The sequence below is a fragment of the Vigna unguiculata genome, chromosome 8 (assembly GCF_004118075.2).
Source record: "Vigna unguiculata cultivar IT97K-499-35 chromosome 8, ASM411807v1, whole genome shotgun sequence".
Classification (NCBI taxonomy): Eukaryota; Viridiplantae; Streptophyta; class Magnoliopsida; order Fabales; family Fabaceae; genus Vigna; species Vigna unguiculata.
In genome coordinates this window covers 13,263,736-13,284,806 of record NC_040286.1, presented here as the reverse complement: position 1 = coordinate 13,284,806, position 21,071 = coordinate 13,263,736, and the positions used below count along the sequence as shown (strand labels likewise).

At 36.9% G+C, this 21,071-nt stretch overlaps 2 protein-coding genes across 2 annotated transcripts; both read left to right on the top strand.

The window, feature by feature from the left end:
- Positions 1–7,986: 7,986 nt before the first annotated feature.
- LOC114194871 (protein MAIN-LIKE 1-like) lies at positions 7,987–9,675 on the top strand. Its single transcript, XM_028085277.1, has 5 exons — positions 7,987–7,992; positions 8,106–8,162; positions 8,255–8,884; positions 8,972–9,106; positions 9,187–9,675. Exons 1-5 carry the CDS (start codon positions 7,987–7,989, stop codon positions 9,673–9,675), a joined length of 1,317 nt encoding a protein of 438 aa, XP_027941078.1.
- Positions 9,676–13,964: 4,289 nt separating this feature from the next.
- LOC114194870 (protein FAR1-RELATED SEQUENCE 5-like) lies at positions 13,965–16,268 on the top strand. The gene has a single exon (XM_028085276.1). The coding sequence runs from the start codon at positions 13,965–13,967 to the stop codon at positions 16,266–16,268; it is 2,304 nt and encodes a 767-aa protein (XP_027941077.1).
- Positions 16,269–21,071: the final 4,803 nt, after the last annotated feature.

The following is a 21,071-nucleotide window of genomic DNA, read 5'->3' as shown; positions in this document are numbered from 1 at the left end:
AGCTCGTGCACGCCACATATTATAGCTGGTTCACACACACAGCCCATATTAGGATTTCATATCCAGAAATAAACTAATAACACAGACAATTAGTCACACAAATGTAACGCGGTATGCTCACTCCCCATAGACCCCAAAATCATTTTGAAAACCATTGCTCTGATACCAAATGTAACATCCCGTCAAGATATTACTGATTTATAAATAAATAAAACAAATAAATAAAACAACGCATTTAATAATACCTCATTTTCCCAAAATGCGGGAAAATTTAAAGCTTTATTAATTGAGCGGATAAAGTTTGGAACATCGATTACATAATTAAAAAACCACAATGTTGTTAAGTCACCCAACTGGGTTTACAAATGTTTCCAAAACAAAGTAATACAAGTAAAAGTTCCCCAAGTCAATCCCCTCTCCGCGACTAAGCTGCACCAGAGTCACCTGCATCACCAACATCTGCTCCCGTGTACCGCGTACACGATCATCGCCACACACACGCAGATAGGGTGAGCTTAGCAGAAAAAAAACACATATATATATAAAGCTATAAACATATATATATATATAAATCAGTATACATATACATAACATCACTTAAATTAACTTTCCACATTGCCCTATATTTTTATTCCCTCGATTTAATCTCCAGTACGTTTATTCGCGTTCTACTTCGTCTGCTGATTACTTCAAGGTGACTTGCTGCCATACCTATCGGCCACAACCGATAGAGCACGTGCGGGAAAACATGCTACGGATCATACACCGCAACGCCAGGTAGAGTTCCCATATATGAACAAAGCCCGTATCGTCCCAAGACTACCAAACTCGTCAGCCAACAACTGAGGAGGGCAATCTATCTGGACCCATCCGTACTAGCCACAACCAGCACACTCAAACCGGCCACACTCGCCAACCCGAGCCACAACTCAAAGGTTTCTCGTGTTCATCCGCCATCCCGAGCCACAACTCAAGAGATGTTATTCCGAGCCACAACTCAAGGAATACCACGTGCTTAACCCCTATCTCGAGCCACAACTCAAGGGATACGTTCTGAGCCACAACTCAAGGAACTGCAGCAACCCCACCTTTGAAGCATCACCAAAAGCCTCGTAGATCACGCCTAGAGAATCAACAACACCAATACTGATGCAGTAAAAATCGTCTGGCGGGGGACACGTACCGCCAGGCACTGCCGCTTCCAGACCGCTTGGAAGCTATGATGAGTCGAACCTTGGCTCACATTCAATAATTAACTTTTGGGGAATTTAATATTATTTTTGCGCTTACAAATTTGATATTAGTTGCATCAAATTTATTATTAGATATTCTTGAGTTTAATAATGCAAGTGTAATTTAATTTAGGTCCTTAAGGGTGTAAATAGTGAATCTTTTAATTCATAAATTAAGTCCCAAAATAGGAATTTTGGAGAGAAATAGTTCAGGTACTAAATGCACCCCCAATTCTCATGTTTACACCCTTTTTTTTTTTAATTGGAATATCTATTATTAAAATAAAATATTTCTAGAGCTAGCTGCACCCCCTGTTTTCAGGTTTACACCCCCTTCTGTAATTTAACTTTAAATTTCTGCTTTGCACCCCTCCTTTTTACTAAGTTGCACCCCTAATGTCACTTAAGATCTAATCCATCAGATTTCGCCACGTGGCAATCCTCCACTTACTAAATTAACCATTCACAGTTTGCCACATCATCAATCTTCCATTAACTCAAATCACCAATCGAAACATGCCACATCATCACTCTCTCTCTCTCCTTCAAACAACCAAAACCCTAACCCTAACTCTTTCTCTCCTTCCATCTCCATGCCGCAGCCGCCAATCCCGACGCCGGCCGTCACCACTACTCCAACCGTCGTTGCAGCTTGCCGGAACACGTCCACCAGAACTCCGGCAACGCCTGCGCCACTACCCACATCTTCTCACACCAACTGCCATTCTCGCGCCTCTTCCTCTCCTTCATCCCGATGCAACCACCGTCGCTCAATCGCCGAAAAACATAGCCATCGTGGCTGAACAAATTCTGCGCGACGTCTGCGTCCTCTTCGCAGTCCCGCAACCACCACCACACCGTGACAGCTTGCGTAGGGACAACGACCGCCACCTCCTGCAACTCTCGCGCCACCGTGAACCACCGTTGCGTCTTCTTCATCACGAAGTCACCACCAACGCGCGCACACCAGAACCGTAGCCCCTTCATCTTCGCATCATGCCAGTATCACCATGCCTGCAGCATTCTCTCACACGTCCAGACCCACCACTGCTGCACCAGGTCTGCTCTTGAGATCTGCAGCGACCAACTCAAAGCTCCGCTGCGTTGCCATCGCCACCATCGTCTTCGTTCCGCATACTGTGGGAAACACCATTGCAGCGGCACTCGCGGCATCTGCAGCAGTCACGGCCACTCACGGAACCACCACCAAACCCTAATTGCGGAAAGGAAATCTGATTTGGGGAGAGAGACTGCTCCGACACGTGGCAGCCTCTAATTGGGTTGTCAAAAAGTCAAGACTGGTCAACCAGTCAACTCTGGGCAAGGATTTGGTCAACAGTGGTCAAATTATCTATTTTATGCTATATCTGGCAGGTGGTTCCTCTATAGGAACCCTAAATTGGCCTAAGAAATAAAAGATAGTCTGGCGGCAGTTCACCACCAACCAGACTAATTCTGGAAATTTCCCAGAATCACAATCTTTAAAAATGCAATATACAAATCCTACATAATCATACCAAATTCGGCATACCAATCAGAATTAAATTAATTAACGCCAGAAATTACCCTATTTAGCATGCCATTCAAATTTAAAATAAAGTTAACGCGTAAAGCTCCCCTAACCTGGTTCCTTAGCTTAAATTCGAACAATTGATGAAGCTCTCCCTTGATCACCAATGTCCAACCTTGGGTTCCCTCAATTCTGCCTTCAACTCCCTCACGTCAGCCCCTCTCACTCACCCTTGCCTCTGTTTTTCTAAGTCTAAGTTCAGCCTTGCCAAAACCTTGCCTCAACTCCAACTTTTTCCTTTTAAACTAGTACTTTAGGTTACTTAAAATATTAAAACGAATTTAATTTCATTTACATTTTAATAACCCTCCATCTCTCATCATGAATGGGAATGCAGCCCCCCCCTGGCCGTACTGCTTCCCATGACCTCTGTTAACCTTTCCCATTTCCCTCTAAAGTCACCATTAGCAAAATAAAAACAAGCATAATTTCCATTTGGCATTTCCAAGGTTTGAACCCATGACCCCTTTGTTACCACTCAAGTGCATAACCATTTCAACCAATTATGTTTCATGCTAACCATCACAATTCAAACATCATATCATAACAGAGCATGCCTTCATAGATTGAAATAATAATAATAACACAAAAGTATCATGCATAGGACTCGAACCCAAGTCCTCTCACACAATCAAAGTGCTCTCAACCATATGAGCTAGCACTTTTCCACGTCATACCAACCATAATTTAATGTCATAATTATTACCCCTCCCGTATTTATTAATTAATTATTTATTTAATTAATTAAATTCTACGGGTCTTACACAACTCGTGATTGAAGATCTTTGGATCTTGGAGCAAAGTTTTGCTTGTGTTAAAGCATTGAAGAACATGTTTTTGTTGGCTAGGGAGAGCCATCACTCAAGTTTGGTTGTCTTTATGCTTCTAGGTGTTTCCAGTTGTGCTTCTAGGTTTACAAGTGGGATCTTGTAGTGTAGGGATTGAGATTCTTGTGAGATTCAAGAATCTTGGTGTTTTTCCTTATATTCAAAATTATAACTTTTAGAGATTGTGTAATCCTTTTGAATATAGTATACTATCAAACTCAGATTGACCTGAAAAACTGGATGTAACTCATATTTAAGTGAACCAATATAAAAACCAATATGTGATTCTCTCTGCCTTATCTTGTTCTTCATTTAAATCTCAAGAAAACTCTTTTGACCAATCTTTGTAAGGATTTAATGTGTTTAAATGTAATCTGGTAGTGCAACTAAGTTTGATATATCAATTGGAACCAATCTTGTATGATAAAGCATGTCGTTTGGGTGAGTTTGGTGATTTGCGATTTTTTGTAGAATTTCCCAAAATATCAATCTATTGATCTTATATTTCAATTTGTTGAATCATATTGTATGAACAAATTAATCTGTTATTTTTGTTTTTAATTGACTGAAATGTGTGGTCCTGCAGTAATAAAATCTGATTTGTTTGTCAATTAATTTCAAATAGCAAGAGCTTTTACAAATTTTAATTGAACATTTTTTTAAGTACTAAGCCAATCCAATCTCCCCTTCTTGGCTATGAAGGTAATTTTAAACCTACACGCTTAAGCAAAGACAAAGTTCCAAAACAAAGGAAGTCCAAAACTCAATCCTCGAGGGGATGATCCCTTTCAAGTAATCAAAAAAGTCAACAACAATGCATATAGGCTAGATCTGCTTAGTGAATATGAAGTCAATGCTTCATTTAATGTAAGTGACTTAATTCCTTTTACAAGTAGCATAGATTATGAGGCATACCCTCTAGATTTGAGGTCAAATTCTTTTTAAGAGGGAGTGGATGATGGAGAACCCCTAGCCAAAGGACTAACCATAAGAACCATGGCAAGAAGGATCCAAGAAGACTGACTTCGTTCGAGCTAAGTAGGCCCAAGTTGATTTTCACCTAGCTAAGGAAGTTATGAAGACCTAGTCTAGGATTCTTTGTAAATATTATAATAATATTTTGAGCCTTGTATTACGAGCCTAGTAAAATAGGATTTCTTATTTGGGTATTGTATTTGGGCCATAATTTGGTTTTGGCCATAGTAGGCTAATTTGCTGTAAAAGAAGATATGCCTAATTTTTTGCCCAAGGTAGAATGCGTTTAGAAAACTAATTTTAGGCCTAACTTGGTAGTCATGCTTCTCCTAAGGAGCTTCCCAAAGCAAGAAGGGTGTGTGATGAGTTCATATTTATGCCCTTATTTAATGTTTAATAATGAATTTTTAATGAAATTTTCTTAAAAGATTGATTTAATTGGATTTCTTACAATTGAGTTTATTGAGCATGAGATACAAAAACATGTTAAAAATAACTTTTTATCTACATAAATGTTCTTTGGATATTTTGAGGTGTTTTAGTGCAACTGCAGCTAAGTTGAGCTCATGGAGGTATGGAGATAAATTTATTAAAACTTCATGACACCTTAAAGATAAATCCAAGAATAGAAAATTACCAAAATCAAAAAAACCCAAGCCAAGCATTGCATGAAGAAGGCAAGAAAAACTTGAAAGAGTGAAGAAGTTTGGCTAAGCCAAGGAGAGGGAATAGGCAACAAAAATTGGACCTTACGATTTTTTCTATTTTTTTCCAGAAAAAGGGCTTTGATAATTCATACATATTTACAATAAAAGATAATTTGGGGAAAATATATCTTTAGATATTTTATTTCATATTTTAAAATAATTATCTTATTTAATTATATCATGAAATATCAAAAGATAATAACTACCAATTCTTCTAAAATATGGCAAGATCTTCTTAAATTTCCATGCAATTAATAACTACTTTAAACTAAAGAATGAATCCATAATTTAAATTTTGTGCAAGAACGTGAATTTGATCATAAAAGATCAAAGTTGACTTGGAAATTTGAAACTCTTAGAGAATGTAAATGACTAGAAATACAATAGATTGATATTGTTGTGGTTCGATTTCATCGACTTCCCTCTTAGGCATACAAAACACTCAAACTTTTCCCCATTAAATTACTAATGTCAACCAACAAGTTTACTCAAACCCTAATCCCTTAATTAAACGAGTCTAGGTTTTCCCATTGAGAGTTAATTCCTTGAATCCCCAAATAAATGAACCCACTTTATAAACTGAGGTTTAAGACAACTAAAGGGTCAAGCTCCATTCCTAGATACAAGTTCCATTAGGTATCTTGTTCCAAATCTAGGTTTCAGGAGATATTTTCCAATACCTAATGACCCAAGTATCATATAATGAGTGTTCAAACCAAAGCAAACATTAAGTAAAGAAAAAAAGATATTAGCAATTAATGGAAGAAGGAAATCTATATTCAAAACATTCACAAATACATAAGAGTTTAGTGGCTATATCTACCCCCAACAAAATGGGTTTAGCTCTCCATTGTCATGGAGAGCACAAATTTGCAAAATGAAAGTGGAAGAAGATGGAGATATAAAGAGGAAGAAGAGATTAATCCCACAAGCCCTAGTTGTCGCAACCTCGGAAAAAATCATAACGAGACAATGAACACAAAATAACATCATTATAAAATATAAATTTTACAAAGGGAGTCACCACCATAGTTTAGGAAAGGAAAATATGGAAAACCTTAAATAAAAAATGGTTTGCGAAATCGGAACAGTTTCGTGAGTCGGTTACGTGTGGAGAAGGTATTAGCACCCCACACGTCCGTCATAAGATGCTTCCCTTTAATCAAGTGCACGAAACTAATGTAATTTTAAAATATTTGTTTTTCCCAAAAATCAAACAAAACACACTAATATGAATGGAGAAAACATTTTTAAAATTTTATATTTGGGTCTGACAAGCTGTTTGACCTTGCTCCAACGTATTCTCATTCAAAATGTGAAATCAGGGTTACATAGTTCTCTTTAAAACAAATTACAAAAAACTTCAATTTTATTAATATTTTTTTCTTAATTTTAAATTGTAATGTATTTGTATTATCTATCAAGTGAATCTTAGACTCAACATGATAAAGAGTTACCATCAAATGAGTCCAGACTAGACATGACGATTAAAATTTATAGTATATGAAAAAGTTAATTATCAAATAAACTTGATCCTTAACACAATAATCAAAATTTATTTAAATTGCATAATAACTATAATTATCGAGTAAGTCCGAGACTTAACATGAAAATTAAATCCTATTTAAATCGAGTAAAACCTATAATTATCAAGTAAGTCCGAGACTTAACATGATAATTAAATGTTATTTAAATCAAATAAAAATGATAATTATCAGGTAAGCCCGAGGCTTAACATGATAATTAATAATCCTCAATATTAAAAATTTTAACGTGAAAGAAGATAATGATTTAATGTAAAATATGTAAGGAGAGGAAAGCAAGGTTGTGAAAATCAAAACAGGGGTGTAGAGAACCTAAATTTTTAATAACTCTTAAAAGGGTGTAGATATCAAAACAATAGGTGCAAACCATAAATGATAGTGGTGCAAAGCATAAACTCTAGGGGTACGCAGAGTAATATAATCGGGGTGCACTGCATTAAAAAAAATGTGCATGGAGTAAGAGATCGGGTTAGCCCAGAAAAAATAAAAACCTACTAGAAGGTGTAGATATCATCTACCGGGATGCGTGCGGTGAATATTAAGGCCTACGTCTAATTTCAATTATTTATATTAATATCATTTTTACTTATTACTTTATTTTCTTTTTATTTTAAAGCAAACATTAAACCTAAAACTAAACGGAAACGTTATTTTGACTCCCTTCTCTCAACTCACTTTTGACACCGGGACACGTGTCAAACGATTAGGTTGAAGAGGACACGTGTCAAAGGATCTGCTTTAATGTAATAAAAAAAGTTATAACGTTAAATTTTTTTGCAAGAATTGCACGTGCCGTGGTTAAGTGGAAGAAAAAAAATTGGGACGTTCAGAGAATGGTCGAATTCGAGATTTTGAAATGAAAAAGTTGCAGAAGAATTGGAAATAGGGTTTGAGGAAGGACAGAAAGGCGTGAAAGGGGATATGAATGTAAACGCTCACGCAAAACCGCTCAAGGTTTGACCAGAATTTGAATCAGGGTTGCATCTACCGGAGGAAGGCGGCGAAGGAGGTTAGGGTTTGTGGTTTTGAAGAATGAAATTACGTTTTCGTTTGAAGAATCCGAGAAATTGAAGTTTGGCGAACCCCATTAGCATTTGTGCTATTCGTTGCAATTCAGGTATCGATTTAGATATGGATGTAATTTTGTTGTATATGATGTCAATTTTTTGATTGGTTGGCGGCGGTGAGAAACACTTGGGGGGATTTCTGTTTTCATTGCTGCAACATAAATCGTTCCATTTGCCTTTCAGTTATTGAATATGGCCAGTAAAGAGCATACCGAGGGCCTATTGATTGAGGATGTGAAGGTAGGTTTTGGTTATGTGTTTGAAAATCCTCTGTCTATTGTGTATGTTAATGTTAATATGGTATGATGTAACACAGTTTATTGTTTACACAGATGTTTTTCCGGCATTCTTACAAAGCCAAATATGTTGGAAGTTTGAATGAAAAGTTAAGTGTGAAACAACAAGAGTCAATTGCACGCACACCATTTTGGTGGTTTATGTCGTTAAACCATTCTGTTAAGATAAGTCGCAATTTGTTACCTGTGTTATGTTATAGATGGGTTGAAAGGAGGGGTGGTTTTGCTATTGGTAGGGAAGTAGTTGAATTTAATTTGTTAGATGTTTGTTTAGGATTTGGTCTTCGGGTGTTGGGTGAAAAAATTGATATAAGTGACGATGATGAAGATAGTGACTGTAGGAAGTTATTTTCTAGTGGGAAAGTTCATGTTAAAAGGATTTATGAGTTTCTTTTGGAATATGACAATGATAGTGTTAGTATAGAATTGTTTACCAGCCTTTATATATTGTTAGGCATATCTGAGTTCTTGTTGCCAAATAGAGACGGGATCGTGTTTCCCAAAATTTTTAAGTTAGTGGATGACTTGCAAAGTATAGGTAAATACAATTGGGGCAACTTAGTCTACGACTATTTGGTCGGTAGCTTATGCAGTGCTTCAAGGGCGTTGAAGTATGAATCAAATACAAGTCACATTCATTTATTTGGATGTGTGTATATGTTGCAGGTAAAGTTTCGTTGTTTCATTTTCATGTTCAGTATTTACTTAGTAGTTGGACATTTTCTTGTGGATAATCTGTTTTTATTGTTTCAGTTGTGGTCATTTGATCATATATTTGTTTGCAACGCAACGTTTAATTGCAACAAATCAAAGTTCCCACGATTGTTGCACTGGATGAAAATTAAAGTTGGTGACAAATTAGTTAAAAGTTCGTTTGATAAAGAATTGGTTAGTGTGGAGAAGTTATAATAATTTAGTTAAACACTGTTATTGAATGGTTTGTATTAAGTTGTTTTTGTTGTTCACAGGCTATTAATGAGGTTGTGGTGTCTAACGAAGAACTTGGTTATGAGTTTGTGAGAGAAGCATTCCAAACTTTTGGGACTTCATACAACAGATCAATTGATAAGGAGAATGAAGAGCTAAAATGTCTTGTAGAGAATGAAGAACGTGAGATTGCTGAATTGGAAGCTGTTTTGTCTCATTTGGAGGATATGGTTGCAAAAAAGGAAGAACATAACCGTACGGAGGGTGACGGTAAAGATGATCCGCATGATGATGGTAATGATGAGGAGGAGGTTGATGTTGGTGTTCATTACACCGTTAATGACCCTGCATCTGATGTTGAAGGTGATGATTCTGCTGGTGATGATGTTGATGTTGATGTTGGACAACAAAGCAACATGTATGACCGTATGAAGTCCCAACCTCGAAAGCGAATTAAAAGTCGTGCAATAAGGACGCCATTTGCGGGTTTTGGTGGTAGAAGGAAGACGAAGCTTCTTACATTGGGTTGAATTTTTTTGAATGTAATGGTTGCAAAGACAATCATTGTTGACTTTAATTTTGTTGTTATAGGCCAAGTTTGTGGTCATTTGTTGTGTCCTTTTGTAGTGTCTAACATTGTTTCCTTTAATTAGGCTTTAGTTGGTGAATTCTGTTGACCATAGTAATATTATTTTTGTTATGTTTGAAGCAGTTTACATTGGTGCCCACATACACTGTGTTTGGTGATAACTGAATGAATTTATGGACTTCATCATGTTTTAGGGATAAGGGAAATGTTCTAACGGCAAAGTCAGTTACATACATTATTTGGTGTTCACAAATTTAGGTCCAAGTTCTCAATTACTGAAGTGTAACTCCCCAGTTGTGGTTGGATAGGAAAATGTTGACATTTTAATCCAGTAATGAAGCATTATTACATTGTTTGTAAATTTAAGTTGGCTTTGTTCTTAGGTCAATTAAAATAATATAAATAAAAGAAAACAGTACGATCTATGTATGATTCATGAGTGTACAAGGTAACGAAATTGGTTACTGCATTTAAAGAAATTGTTACAAAAAATGTAAGTGGAAGTCCCCATGTATATTCGTTTAAGTCCACATATGACTTTTTTGTAAGTTACGTACAAGTGAACTTAATACAAAATTTGTATGAAAAGTGTCCATGTATATTCGTTTAAGTCCACACATAACTTTTGTGTAACTTACTTGTACATGAACTTATTCCAAATTTTGTATGGGAAGTCACCATGTACATTGGGTTAAGTCCAGACATAATTTTTTTGTAAGTGACTTGTATTTGAAGTAAGTACAAAAACTTTCCGACAACTTCCCATCTATATTCCTTTAACTCCCCATATAACTTTGTCGTGACTTACTTATAGGTGAAGTTGTTACAATATTTGCATGACAACTTTCCATGTATAGTCTTTTAACTCCCCATATAAGTTTTTTCTAACTTATAGGTGAAGTCATTACAAAATTTGCATGACAACTTTTCATGTATAGTCCTATAACTCCCCATATAAGTTTGTTGTAACCTTCTTAAAGGTGAAGTTTTTACTAAAATTTGCATGACAACTTTCCATGTATAGTCCCTTAACTCCCCATAAACCTTTTTTTTCGAACTTTAGTTTATGTCAACTTATTACGAAATGTGTGTGACAACTGTCCATGTTTATTCGTTTAACTCCACACGTAATTTTTGTGGAACTCAGTTATTGGTTAACACAATTTGTTGGTCAAGTTTCCATTTATAATCGTGTAAGTCCACACATAACTTTTTTGTAACTATTGCGTGAAGTTATTACAAAATTTTTATGACACCACTCCATGTATATTGGTTTAAGTGGACACAAGTTTTTTGTAACTGACTTATATTCGAACTTATTTCAAAAGTTTTGCAACAACTTCCCATGTATATTCCTTGAACTCCACTCATAACTTATTTCTAACTTACTTTTAGGTGAAGTCATTACAAAACTTGAATGACAAATTTCTATGTGTAGTCTTATAACCCCCCATATAAGTTTCTTGTAACTTGCTTATAGGTGAAGATGTTACAAAATTTGCATGACAACTTTCCATGTATAGTCCCTTAACTCCCCATATACGTTATTTTTCAAACTTCAGTTTGTCAACTTATTACGAAATGTGTGTAACAACTGTCCATATTTATTCGTTTAACTCCACACGTAATTGTTGTGGAACTCAGTTATTGGTGAACACAATTTGTTGGTCAAGTTTCCATTTATAATCGTCTAAGTCCACATAAAACTTTTTTGTAACTATTAGGTGAAGTTATTACAAAATTTGTATGACAACACTCCATGTATATTGGTTTAACTCCAGACATACGTTTTTTGTAACTGACTTATATTGGAACTTATTTCAAAAGTTTTGTAACAACTTCCGATCTATATTCCTTCAACTCCACTCATAACTTATTTGTAACTTAGTTTTAGGTGAAGTCATTACAAAACTTGAATGACAACTTTCCATGTATATTCCTTTAAGTCCCCAATTTGAAATTTTGATATTAAATATTTCCTTTTTGAATTGGTTTGAGTGTTATGGTTCTTTAATAAATGGGTTACAAAAATCCGATGACAAGTTTGTACCTATATTAGCATTAGTTCCCACTTAGGTACGTTGATTATTTTGTGGATGTTTGTACAACATTTGTAGGACAACTTGCCATGTATATTGGTTACGGTCCCCACCTAAATTTGACAATATTTTGGGATTCAAATGTGGTAAAAAACACAAAGAAGTGTGACTGATCTGGATAGATAGGAAGTTAAATCCAATAAGAGGAATCAAAATACATTTGGTGACTTCTTTTCCATATGTTGTCATGGTAACAAAATTAAACATAAGACCATGAAACTGTCACTGCAAAATATAATGACAAGGCTTTCATAAAACATGACGCTGGACAGAATAGTGGTTGTGCCAACTTCAAATATCATTCTGAACGGATGTTCCACCTGCATTACTTGCGAAGGTTTCGGCACGTTCATTGGTTGAAGGCATCCTTGACGGGTGTAAAAATTTCTTCAAGATGTTATCAATGTTCGGATCAACCGATGGATGAGGATCAATGACCGGCTTGACTGTTGCTTTCACTAGATCATCCGTTGGAGGAGAAATGTCTGGTTTGAAAATCTAGTGTCCATGGATATGAAATGTTTAGGTTTACAAACATTTAACAGATCATTATTTTAGACGTGCATATACATTTTGTTTCCTAACCTTCACAATGTTACGTACAGTGATGTTGAGGTATGTATTTCTGTATGGAAAGGTGAAAGCGGCAACCTACCCAAAGGGAAATGACAAACAACATCAGGGACATAGGTTATGGACAAATAATATTGTCATGCAAATTGCAATGGAAGTGTTAGATAATTACACCCTGCAGGAGCAAGACAGCTCCAACCATAAGTTCTGTACCAAAGTCAGTATGATCTAGCACTTTCTTGTGCACACTAGCCCAGAGTGTGGCGCTTTGGTCCTGCAATTTTTGAGGACTTATCAATATTAACCAAACATGGTTGCATTAACGAAGGTGATGCTCGTGTTCATGTGTACCTTAATGCATATTTGCATGTCACCTAGACCATTTGGTTTGCACTCCTTGACCAGACAGGTCACAAATGGGAGTCTTGGTATCGTCTTACTACATGATAGTGGTGTTACATTTTTGAAGTCCCCATCCTGAACAAGACCTGCGAAGCATGGTGATAATGCGTCATTAGGGTGTTTTTCATTGAACATCAACAAAGCATAGTATAGACCAAAGTTCACCATGGAAGTGGATGAACCGCTCCGCCCATAGCCAGGCATTGGATTTGAAATCTCTGTCGTACGTTGCAGCAGCCACGTCCCTAGCAAATTCTTGGGTGCTCTGGGCCTCTTGTCTTTCCCGATTAAGCATTGCAGCTTGAACATTTCCCGCAGGCCCTGGTATTAGCATTGCACCGGAGTTGCATTTTTTCAAGAATGCCTCCAGGTCTTCTTGTTCAACATCTAGTCCTTCCCAAGGTTCCATCACAAAGTGATCTGTAATCACAAAATGCAATAACATTAACGCAAATAATAAAACATAAAAAAGTTATTAAGAGGTTAGTCAATATATGAAATGGTGGGTGGGGCGAATGCTTAAAGCGAAATGTGTCAACTTCCTCCATCGAAGACGAACACAATCAGTGATTACCTGGTGGTGAAAAGTAAGGTCTTGCTTTGAGTAGCGTTTGGTTCCCGAATACAGTATTTATAATAAAAAATTAATAATGTTGTTGTTTGACCGAAATACCCTTACTTTTCTTGTAGGGTAAGTTTAAGTTGGCGGTAGTTTAACTTAACTTTTCCTGTTACATCGCGAAGCCATAAAGAAGCTACCCTCCCTCACTCCCACCTACCACCACTGAATGCACATTTATGGCACCACCATCTTCCACGGTCTGGTAGATGGAGTTCATTCATTGTCCACAGTCGTTTTGGAAGAACAACTTCATTGATTACAACAACCAACCTCAAAGGTCGTGCACATATTGAAGACATTAGGTTGGCTTCGGTTTTGGCAAAGTAAGTTCCCGTAAGTTGTGAAACTCATTTCGAAAATGGTGCAGTAGTGTAGTAAAACAGCCACATTGTGTTGGACGTTGTTCAGACAGTTAATGGAGATGTTTGTATTGTTGTTTAATATTTATTTAGGGTTCTTAGATCAGTTGGTTTGGTTTTTTTCTTTTTAATTTAAACAACGGGAAGGGGTCATAAATGTTGTTATTAACTCAATATGTACGACACTATGTTGAAGCACGCTTCATTAAATGTTGCTTTCAGGCACGTCGTTCATGTTGTTCATATGATGGAGACAACACTTGATGATATTTCTCTTGAAGAATTGAATGATGGTGCCCAGTGTGTGGTGGACGACCAAATTGTTGACAATGACAACGATGTCGACCTTGTTCCGAGAGTTCACATGTGCTTCGAGACACTTGATGCAATTAAAAAATTTTACAGAGACTTTGCTGTTAGAACTGGATTTGGTATTAGAATAAGAAGTTCAAAGAAGGGAAAGGACAACGAACTTAAATATGTTAAACTTGTCTGTTGTCGTGAAGGTAATTATGTCTCCACCATACGTCCAGAGGTTAAGACACTACCTAGCCAGACCAAGCAATGTCAGGCTAGAATATCGGTTGGTAAAAAAGATGGGAAATGGCACATAAGAAGTGTTGTCATGGAGCACAGCCACAATATTAGTCCTATTGAATCAAGGCTGATATCAGGAAATCGAAAAGTTAATATTCATGTTAGGCAAACAGTTGACATAAACGACGAAGCTGGGGTCCGCATCAACAAGAGTTATCGTTCACTGGTGTGCGAAGCTGGAGGATATGAAAATGTTACTTTTATTGAGCGAGATGTTAGGAATTACATAGCTCATAAAAGAAGGCAATTATGCAAGGATGGGGATGGACAAGCTTTGCTTCGACACTTTTCCCACATGCGTCAAGTCAACAATGATTTCTTCTTTGAAATTGACATGGACGAAGACAATAGAATATCAAATGTTTTTTGGGCGGATTCAAGGAGCCGAGCGGCATGCGAGTATTTTGGTGATGTTGTATCGTTTGACACAACATATTTGACAAACAAGTACGACATGCCATTTGCACCGTTTGTTGGTGTTAATCACCACGGGCAATCAATTTTATTGGGGTGTGGTCTAGTATCTGTAGAGGACACATCAACATTTGTATGGTTGTTTAGGTGTTGGTTACGTTGCATGTCCAACAGGGCACCTGAAGGGATCATCACTGACCAGTGCAAAGCTATGCGCAATGCAATTCAAATTGTTTTCCCCAACACTAATCATAGATGGTGCCTTTGGCATATAATGAAAAAGGTTCCGGAAAAATTGCAGGGTTACACACAGTACAATGTTATCAAAAGTCAAATGAAGGCACTAGTGTATGACTCAAGTGGTGTTGACCAATTTGAGGTTGGTTGGAATGAATTCATCACAAATAACGGCCTTGTTAACAACGAGTGGCTTTGTTCGTTGTACGAGGACAGACATCTGTGGGTGCCTTGTTATTTGAGAAATAAATTTTGGGCTGGAATGTCAACAACACAACGAAGTGAAGGTATGAATGCATTTTTTGATGGGTTCATAAATTCCAGCACTTCATTGCAACAGTTCGTCGTCCAGTATGACAACGCACTTAGGCAAAAAGCAGAGAAGGAATTTGAGGCTGACTTCGCATCTGTTAACACCACAATTCCGTGTGGGTCGCAATCCCTAATTGAGAGGCAATTTCAGTTGCATTATACCCATGCTAAATTTGGTGAGATCCAGAATGAATTTAGAGCGAAGATGAATTGCTTTGTTATGAATGTTGTCAAAGATGGAAGCATTTGGAATTACAATGTTAAGGAAAACTTCTTATGGAATGGCAAGAGGGCCAACAAATTTCATGACGTGTTGTTTGACTCCATCACAACAACAATCAAATGTAGTTGTCTACTATTTGAGTTTCGTGGTATCTTATGTCGACACTGTTTCTTGGTCCTTGGGCAGGAAGACATTGATTGTGTCCCTGAACAGTACGTGCTAAGGAGGTGGTCCAAAAATGTTAGAAGACGACACACTTTGATGAAAGCAGCGTACAACCGAAGTTTGGATGATCCACAAATGCAAAGATTCCAGTCATTACGGAAGAGATTTAATGACATCAATGAGGTCGCATGTGAAACAGAAAGTGCTGCCCAATCGGTGTATGATCAGTTGAACACCATTGCAACTACATTAGGGTTACCAAATGAACCCAATCCCTTCAGATGTGGGGACGACCATCCAAGTGCTTGTCATGAGGATCACAGCTTACCCGACCATGTAATGTCTTCTGCACATCACAGCAATATTGTTCGAAGTCCCATTCACGTAAAAAGGAAAGGTAAACCACAGACAAATAGGTTGAAATCAACTGTGGAAAAGATAACAAAAAGGAAGAAAATAGTTGCGGCAAGAAACAAAGCATCTCGCAATTTAATGGTTTGTATCTTGCAGTATTGTGTGTTCCTTTATTGAATTTTAATATTATATAAGGAAGTCCATAACAGGTGTGTATTTTGTGGTAGGACCCGCCGACAATTCATTCAGAACCAAATTTCCAAGATATCCCAGTGCAAGACCATCAAACATTACAATCCTACATTCCACACGCAGGTTTCATGTCTCTTCTAACATCACTGCACTCTGAATTTAATCAGTGTCCCCTTTCCATCACAACAACAAACCTCGCATCAGTTGAGGTATGATTAACCATGACTCAGTACACACGTGTCGTCCCAGCACATTAAATATATTGTATCGTGATCATGTAATTGTGTTTAAATTTCAGGATTACTGAAGGCCTTGTCCGTGGACAAGAGGAAACATAATTTGAGTTATTATTTTTATGGGTAGACAATTTTTGCTAGGAACATGCGAGTAACAAACACCAATTGCTTTAATTGGTTGTGTTTGTCATTATCATGTTCCCTATTACTGGTGGTCATAACATGTTAAGGTTTTTTTGATTCTTTTGTTAAATGCACAATTAGGATGCATTGTATATGGACGTTGTAAAGTTACGCCATAAGTTATGAATATAAAGAAAATATTTTAAGTTTATAACCATTTCAATTAAATAACGTACAATTTAATTCACCTACAATTTATTACCATGTCTAATTTATTCGATGGTGGTTGTAATTGAATTGGTTTTCTTAGGACACATGTAATACACCAACCATCCAAGTTTTGCCATTAATGTTTACGGAAACGTTATATACCCTTGTCGGTTGCATGAGATGAGTTGTTTCATCTCTTCCCAACGTTTGACCATTTAAAAAGTTGTGACAAGACCATTCAAACTTTTGGTTTTGGGAAACGCTATCTCTTCTCGGTAAGGCGTCATTCACACTTATATAAAGTGGTCTACTTCGTTGTATGGGACCACATACTAACCCAAAAAGAACCCCGTTTCAATGATGGCAGCAAGTGGGCGTGCACATGGGGCAGTGGTGTTGTGGAAATTTACAACCATCTACATCCGAAATCAGGTTCTACTGTGTTTTTTTTTTTGTTTTCTTATTGTAATTGTGATGTATTCGGTTTCTAACAAAAAACGAATTCGTAAAATGTAAATGGGAAGGATTTCGGGTATGTAGATCGTCATTTTGCAGCAGCTTTCGAAGCAGATCTAACCCCTAATTGGGTTTTGAGTGATAGTTTTGGAAGCAAATTCAATGTCACCTACAACATGGACACCGCAAATCCCAGAATTGTTCATGGGTGGACAGATCTGGAAAAGTCGTACGTCTCGCAAATTTGGGATGCACACGTCCAATTTCGTTACATTAGCAATTCAGAGTTCGAAATAACGGTCTTTGTGGGTGAATGTTCACCAGAAAACATGCTTGCATTCTTACGTCGTGCAAATAGGGTCCCTAACGGTTCTTTTTTCTCTGTTACACTGACGAAATCTCAAGCCCAACGAAGCCACCTGGTATTTCTTATATTTTGATAGTTATTTGACTAAGAATGTGTATTGGTTATGAGTAATCCCATTAAAATTGGTTTCTTTTTGGCGTTCCCATTTTCCTTTCACACAGGATTTGAGTGTTCCATTTGGTAACCTAATAAGAACAAAAAAATTAAGTGAAGTGGTCTTGCTCACACCAAAGACAGGAGTGCTGTGCAAAGTCTTACTTTCAAAAACAAAAAACTCAACCAAATTTGGCATGGGATGGAGGCAGTTCTGCACAGAGCATGGGTTGAAGGAAGGAGACACATTGTTGTTTGAAGTTGATCACAGTGAAACAGAACCTATAATAGATGTATTTATTAACGAATGTTTCTGTGATGTTGCTGAATCTGTTAACTTGGTGTAACCCATGAACTTTTTTTATCAATCCATATGGTTGTTTGCGTTAAACGCATTTCTGTTGTGTTATACAATTGTGTGTCTAAATCCCGGATTTAACTTTGTTTTTTTCGTTCATCAATTGTGTGTTTATAATCAGTCATTCCAGGTGGGGAGTTGCGATCTGAGGTGTGTGAACTGGGATATATGATTATGAACACATTAACCACAATTTCTAAACACAGTGCAAATATAAGGACTATACCTACATGGGGAGTAATGTGGGCTGAGGTGTGGAGGTCATATGCAAATATAAGGACTATACCTACCTTCAACTTCGTGGACTTACACTGTAATTTACGAGGTAGAAATTGAGCATTGCACTTCTTGACCCATCATTACATGTTCGTGGGGAGTTAGGACTTAAAATTTGTGGACTGACAGTATTATTTACGAACAAAATATTAACCATTGAACCTAATAACCAGCCATAAGAATTAGGTGGGAACTTATGACTTCAAATATGTGGACTTATTATGCACTTCAGGAACGACAGGATCAGCGCTGAACTCGATCAATAAGAATGAAACGTACATGGGGACTTATGTGGAATTACGCGGGGAGCCTAATAATTTATTTTGTTTAAAATAACATCTGCCCTCCCACCTAAAATTGGTGAACGTTTAAATTTATTTATGTCCAATAATGGTATCATTTATATGGAAAGAAGTGGGGAGTCAGGACTTCAAAACTGTGGGCTTACATCATCCACTGAACCACATTACCCGCATTAACACCCAGGTGGGGAGTTATGTGCTCTGAAACGGGGACTGGCCTTATGTATTTTGTACAAATAAACCAATCGGAACAATGTGTGCCCACAACGAATTTCCAACCTTCAAGTTTGCCCTCCCACCTAAAATTGGTGAACGTCTAAATTTATTTATGTCCAATAATGGTATCATTTATATGGAAATAAGTGGGGAGTCAGGACTTCAAAACTGTGGGCTTACATCATCCACTGAACCACATTACCCGCATTAACACCCAGGTGGGGAGTTATGTGCTCTGAAACGGGGAATGGCCTTATGTATTTTGTACAAATAAACCAATTGGAACAGTGTGTGCCCACAACGAATTTCCAACCTTCAAGTTTGCCCTCCCACCTAAAATTGGTGAACGTTTAAATTTATTTATGTCCAATAATGGTATCATTTATATGAAAATAAGTGGGGAGTCAGGACTTCAAAACTGTGGGCTTACATCAACCACTGAACCACATTACCCGCATTAACACCCAGGTGGAGAGTTATGTGCTCTGAAACGGGACTGGCCTTATGTATTTTGTACAACAACATATAATTTTGTGGACAGTTAATTCATGGGCAAGTGCAACGCGAGGTATTGCACGTTGTACGGAGTCCTGAATACAAACATGGGGAGCTGCATTGTCCTTTACGAACTATACAGTCCCATTTACTTCATAACTCTGCACCAAACACAAGTGGGTACTCATGTGGTCCGACAGGGGAGCAAAGTTATTTTTTTTGGTATAAAATAACATTTTTAAGTTAACCAACATCAATTTTTCAAAGCAAAAACTGTGATGACAATAACATTTTTTGTGAAGGTCTTCCAAATTAAATATAACCCAGGCCTTGTACCTGCAGGGGAGTAAGATCACAATAGGTGGGGACTTACACTGTCCTTTATGAACTATAGTTTAACATATGAACTTCATTGCTCAGCATCAAACACAACTGGGATTAATGTAATTTAACGTTACAACACTGTTAAATGTGTCATAACAAAACACAGAAATCAATATTAATTGCATAAACAATAAACATGAAAGAACCACTGGGATGACATGTATATATTATCAAAAAATTATATCATGTCATCTTCACATAACTAACTAATTCCTAAAATCTGGTGCAAATGACAGTCCTGTACAACTTACATTACAATGAGGATAATAAAAACAATTTCTCAAAACATTACAGTGATCCTTTCATGACATCAAAATTTATGCACCATCATATTAACATATCCACCTATGTACATGGCACAAAAGTCTGTTAGGCAACGTCTAAGTGCTCAGCATCAATCCAAAGTGCTGAACAACTCTTTCTCTTTCAATGTTATCTACATCTAGAACCCATTGACAGATGTAGTCCTGCCTTATCATTTGAAGTTGTTCCTACAAAATATGTTATATCCAACTCAATCATTTATAGGAAACATTAAAACAATACTTTTAAAAATCAATGACAACTACCTACATTTAACAATATGCAACTTCCAACTTACATTTGTAAATGCAGGCATGGTATTCCCATCAAATTTTTTTGAACCATCCCAAATCTCCATCATCTTCAAAACAATGACACCACAATCATATCTACAAACACCATTCAAAAGCATTGATTGCACAATACGTATTACATCAATTATCTCTAAATAAAATTGATAATCTCAACAACTTACAAGTTTGGTTGAATTGGAGTCATTTCGTGATGCACTTCAAACTTTGGCATTGACTCATCACCACAATTCATCAACATCCCAAACAACAATGACAAATTATGTGCCTATAAGGTCCAACGTAAACAATTTATTACATTGCCAAACAAATTACTTATCTACTAAATGCATGGTGGCCAATAAATACTTACAATAGCATTGTCTATTTTTTTCCGCTCCTTCCTACAATGGCCAAGCGAATCCAACACAAAAAACTGTTTTGTATCACACTTCACAACATAGCACCACCAATGATGGTCATGAACAATTGGGGCAAACAACGACATCAAAATTAAAAAAAAAATCAACCACTATAAAGAGCAACAAATTCAATCATATTAAAAGAAATCTAACTCCATCAATCTCACAAAATCTGTAGTCAATATATCTTGTAAAGCAAAAAGACCAGGACGATAGTAGGTCTGATAATCTTTCAACGTCCACTGTCGTCTGTTAAC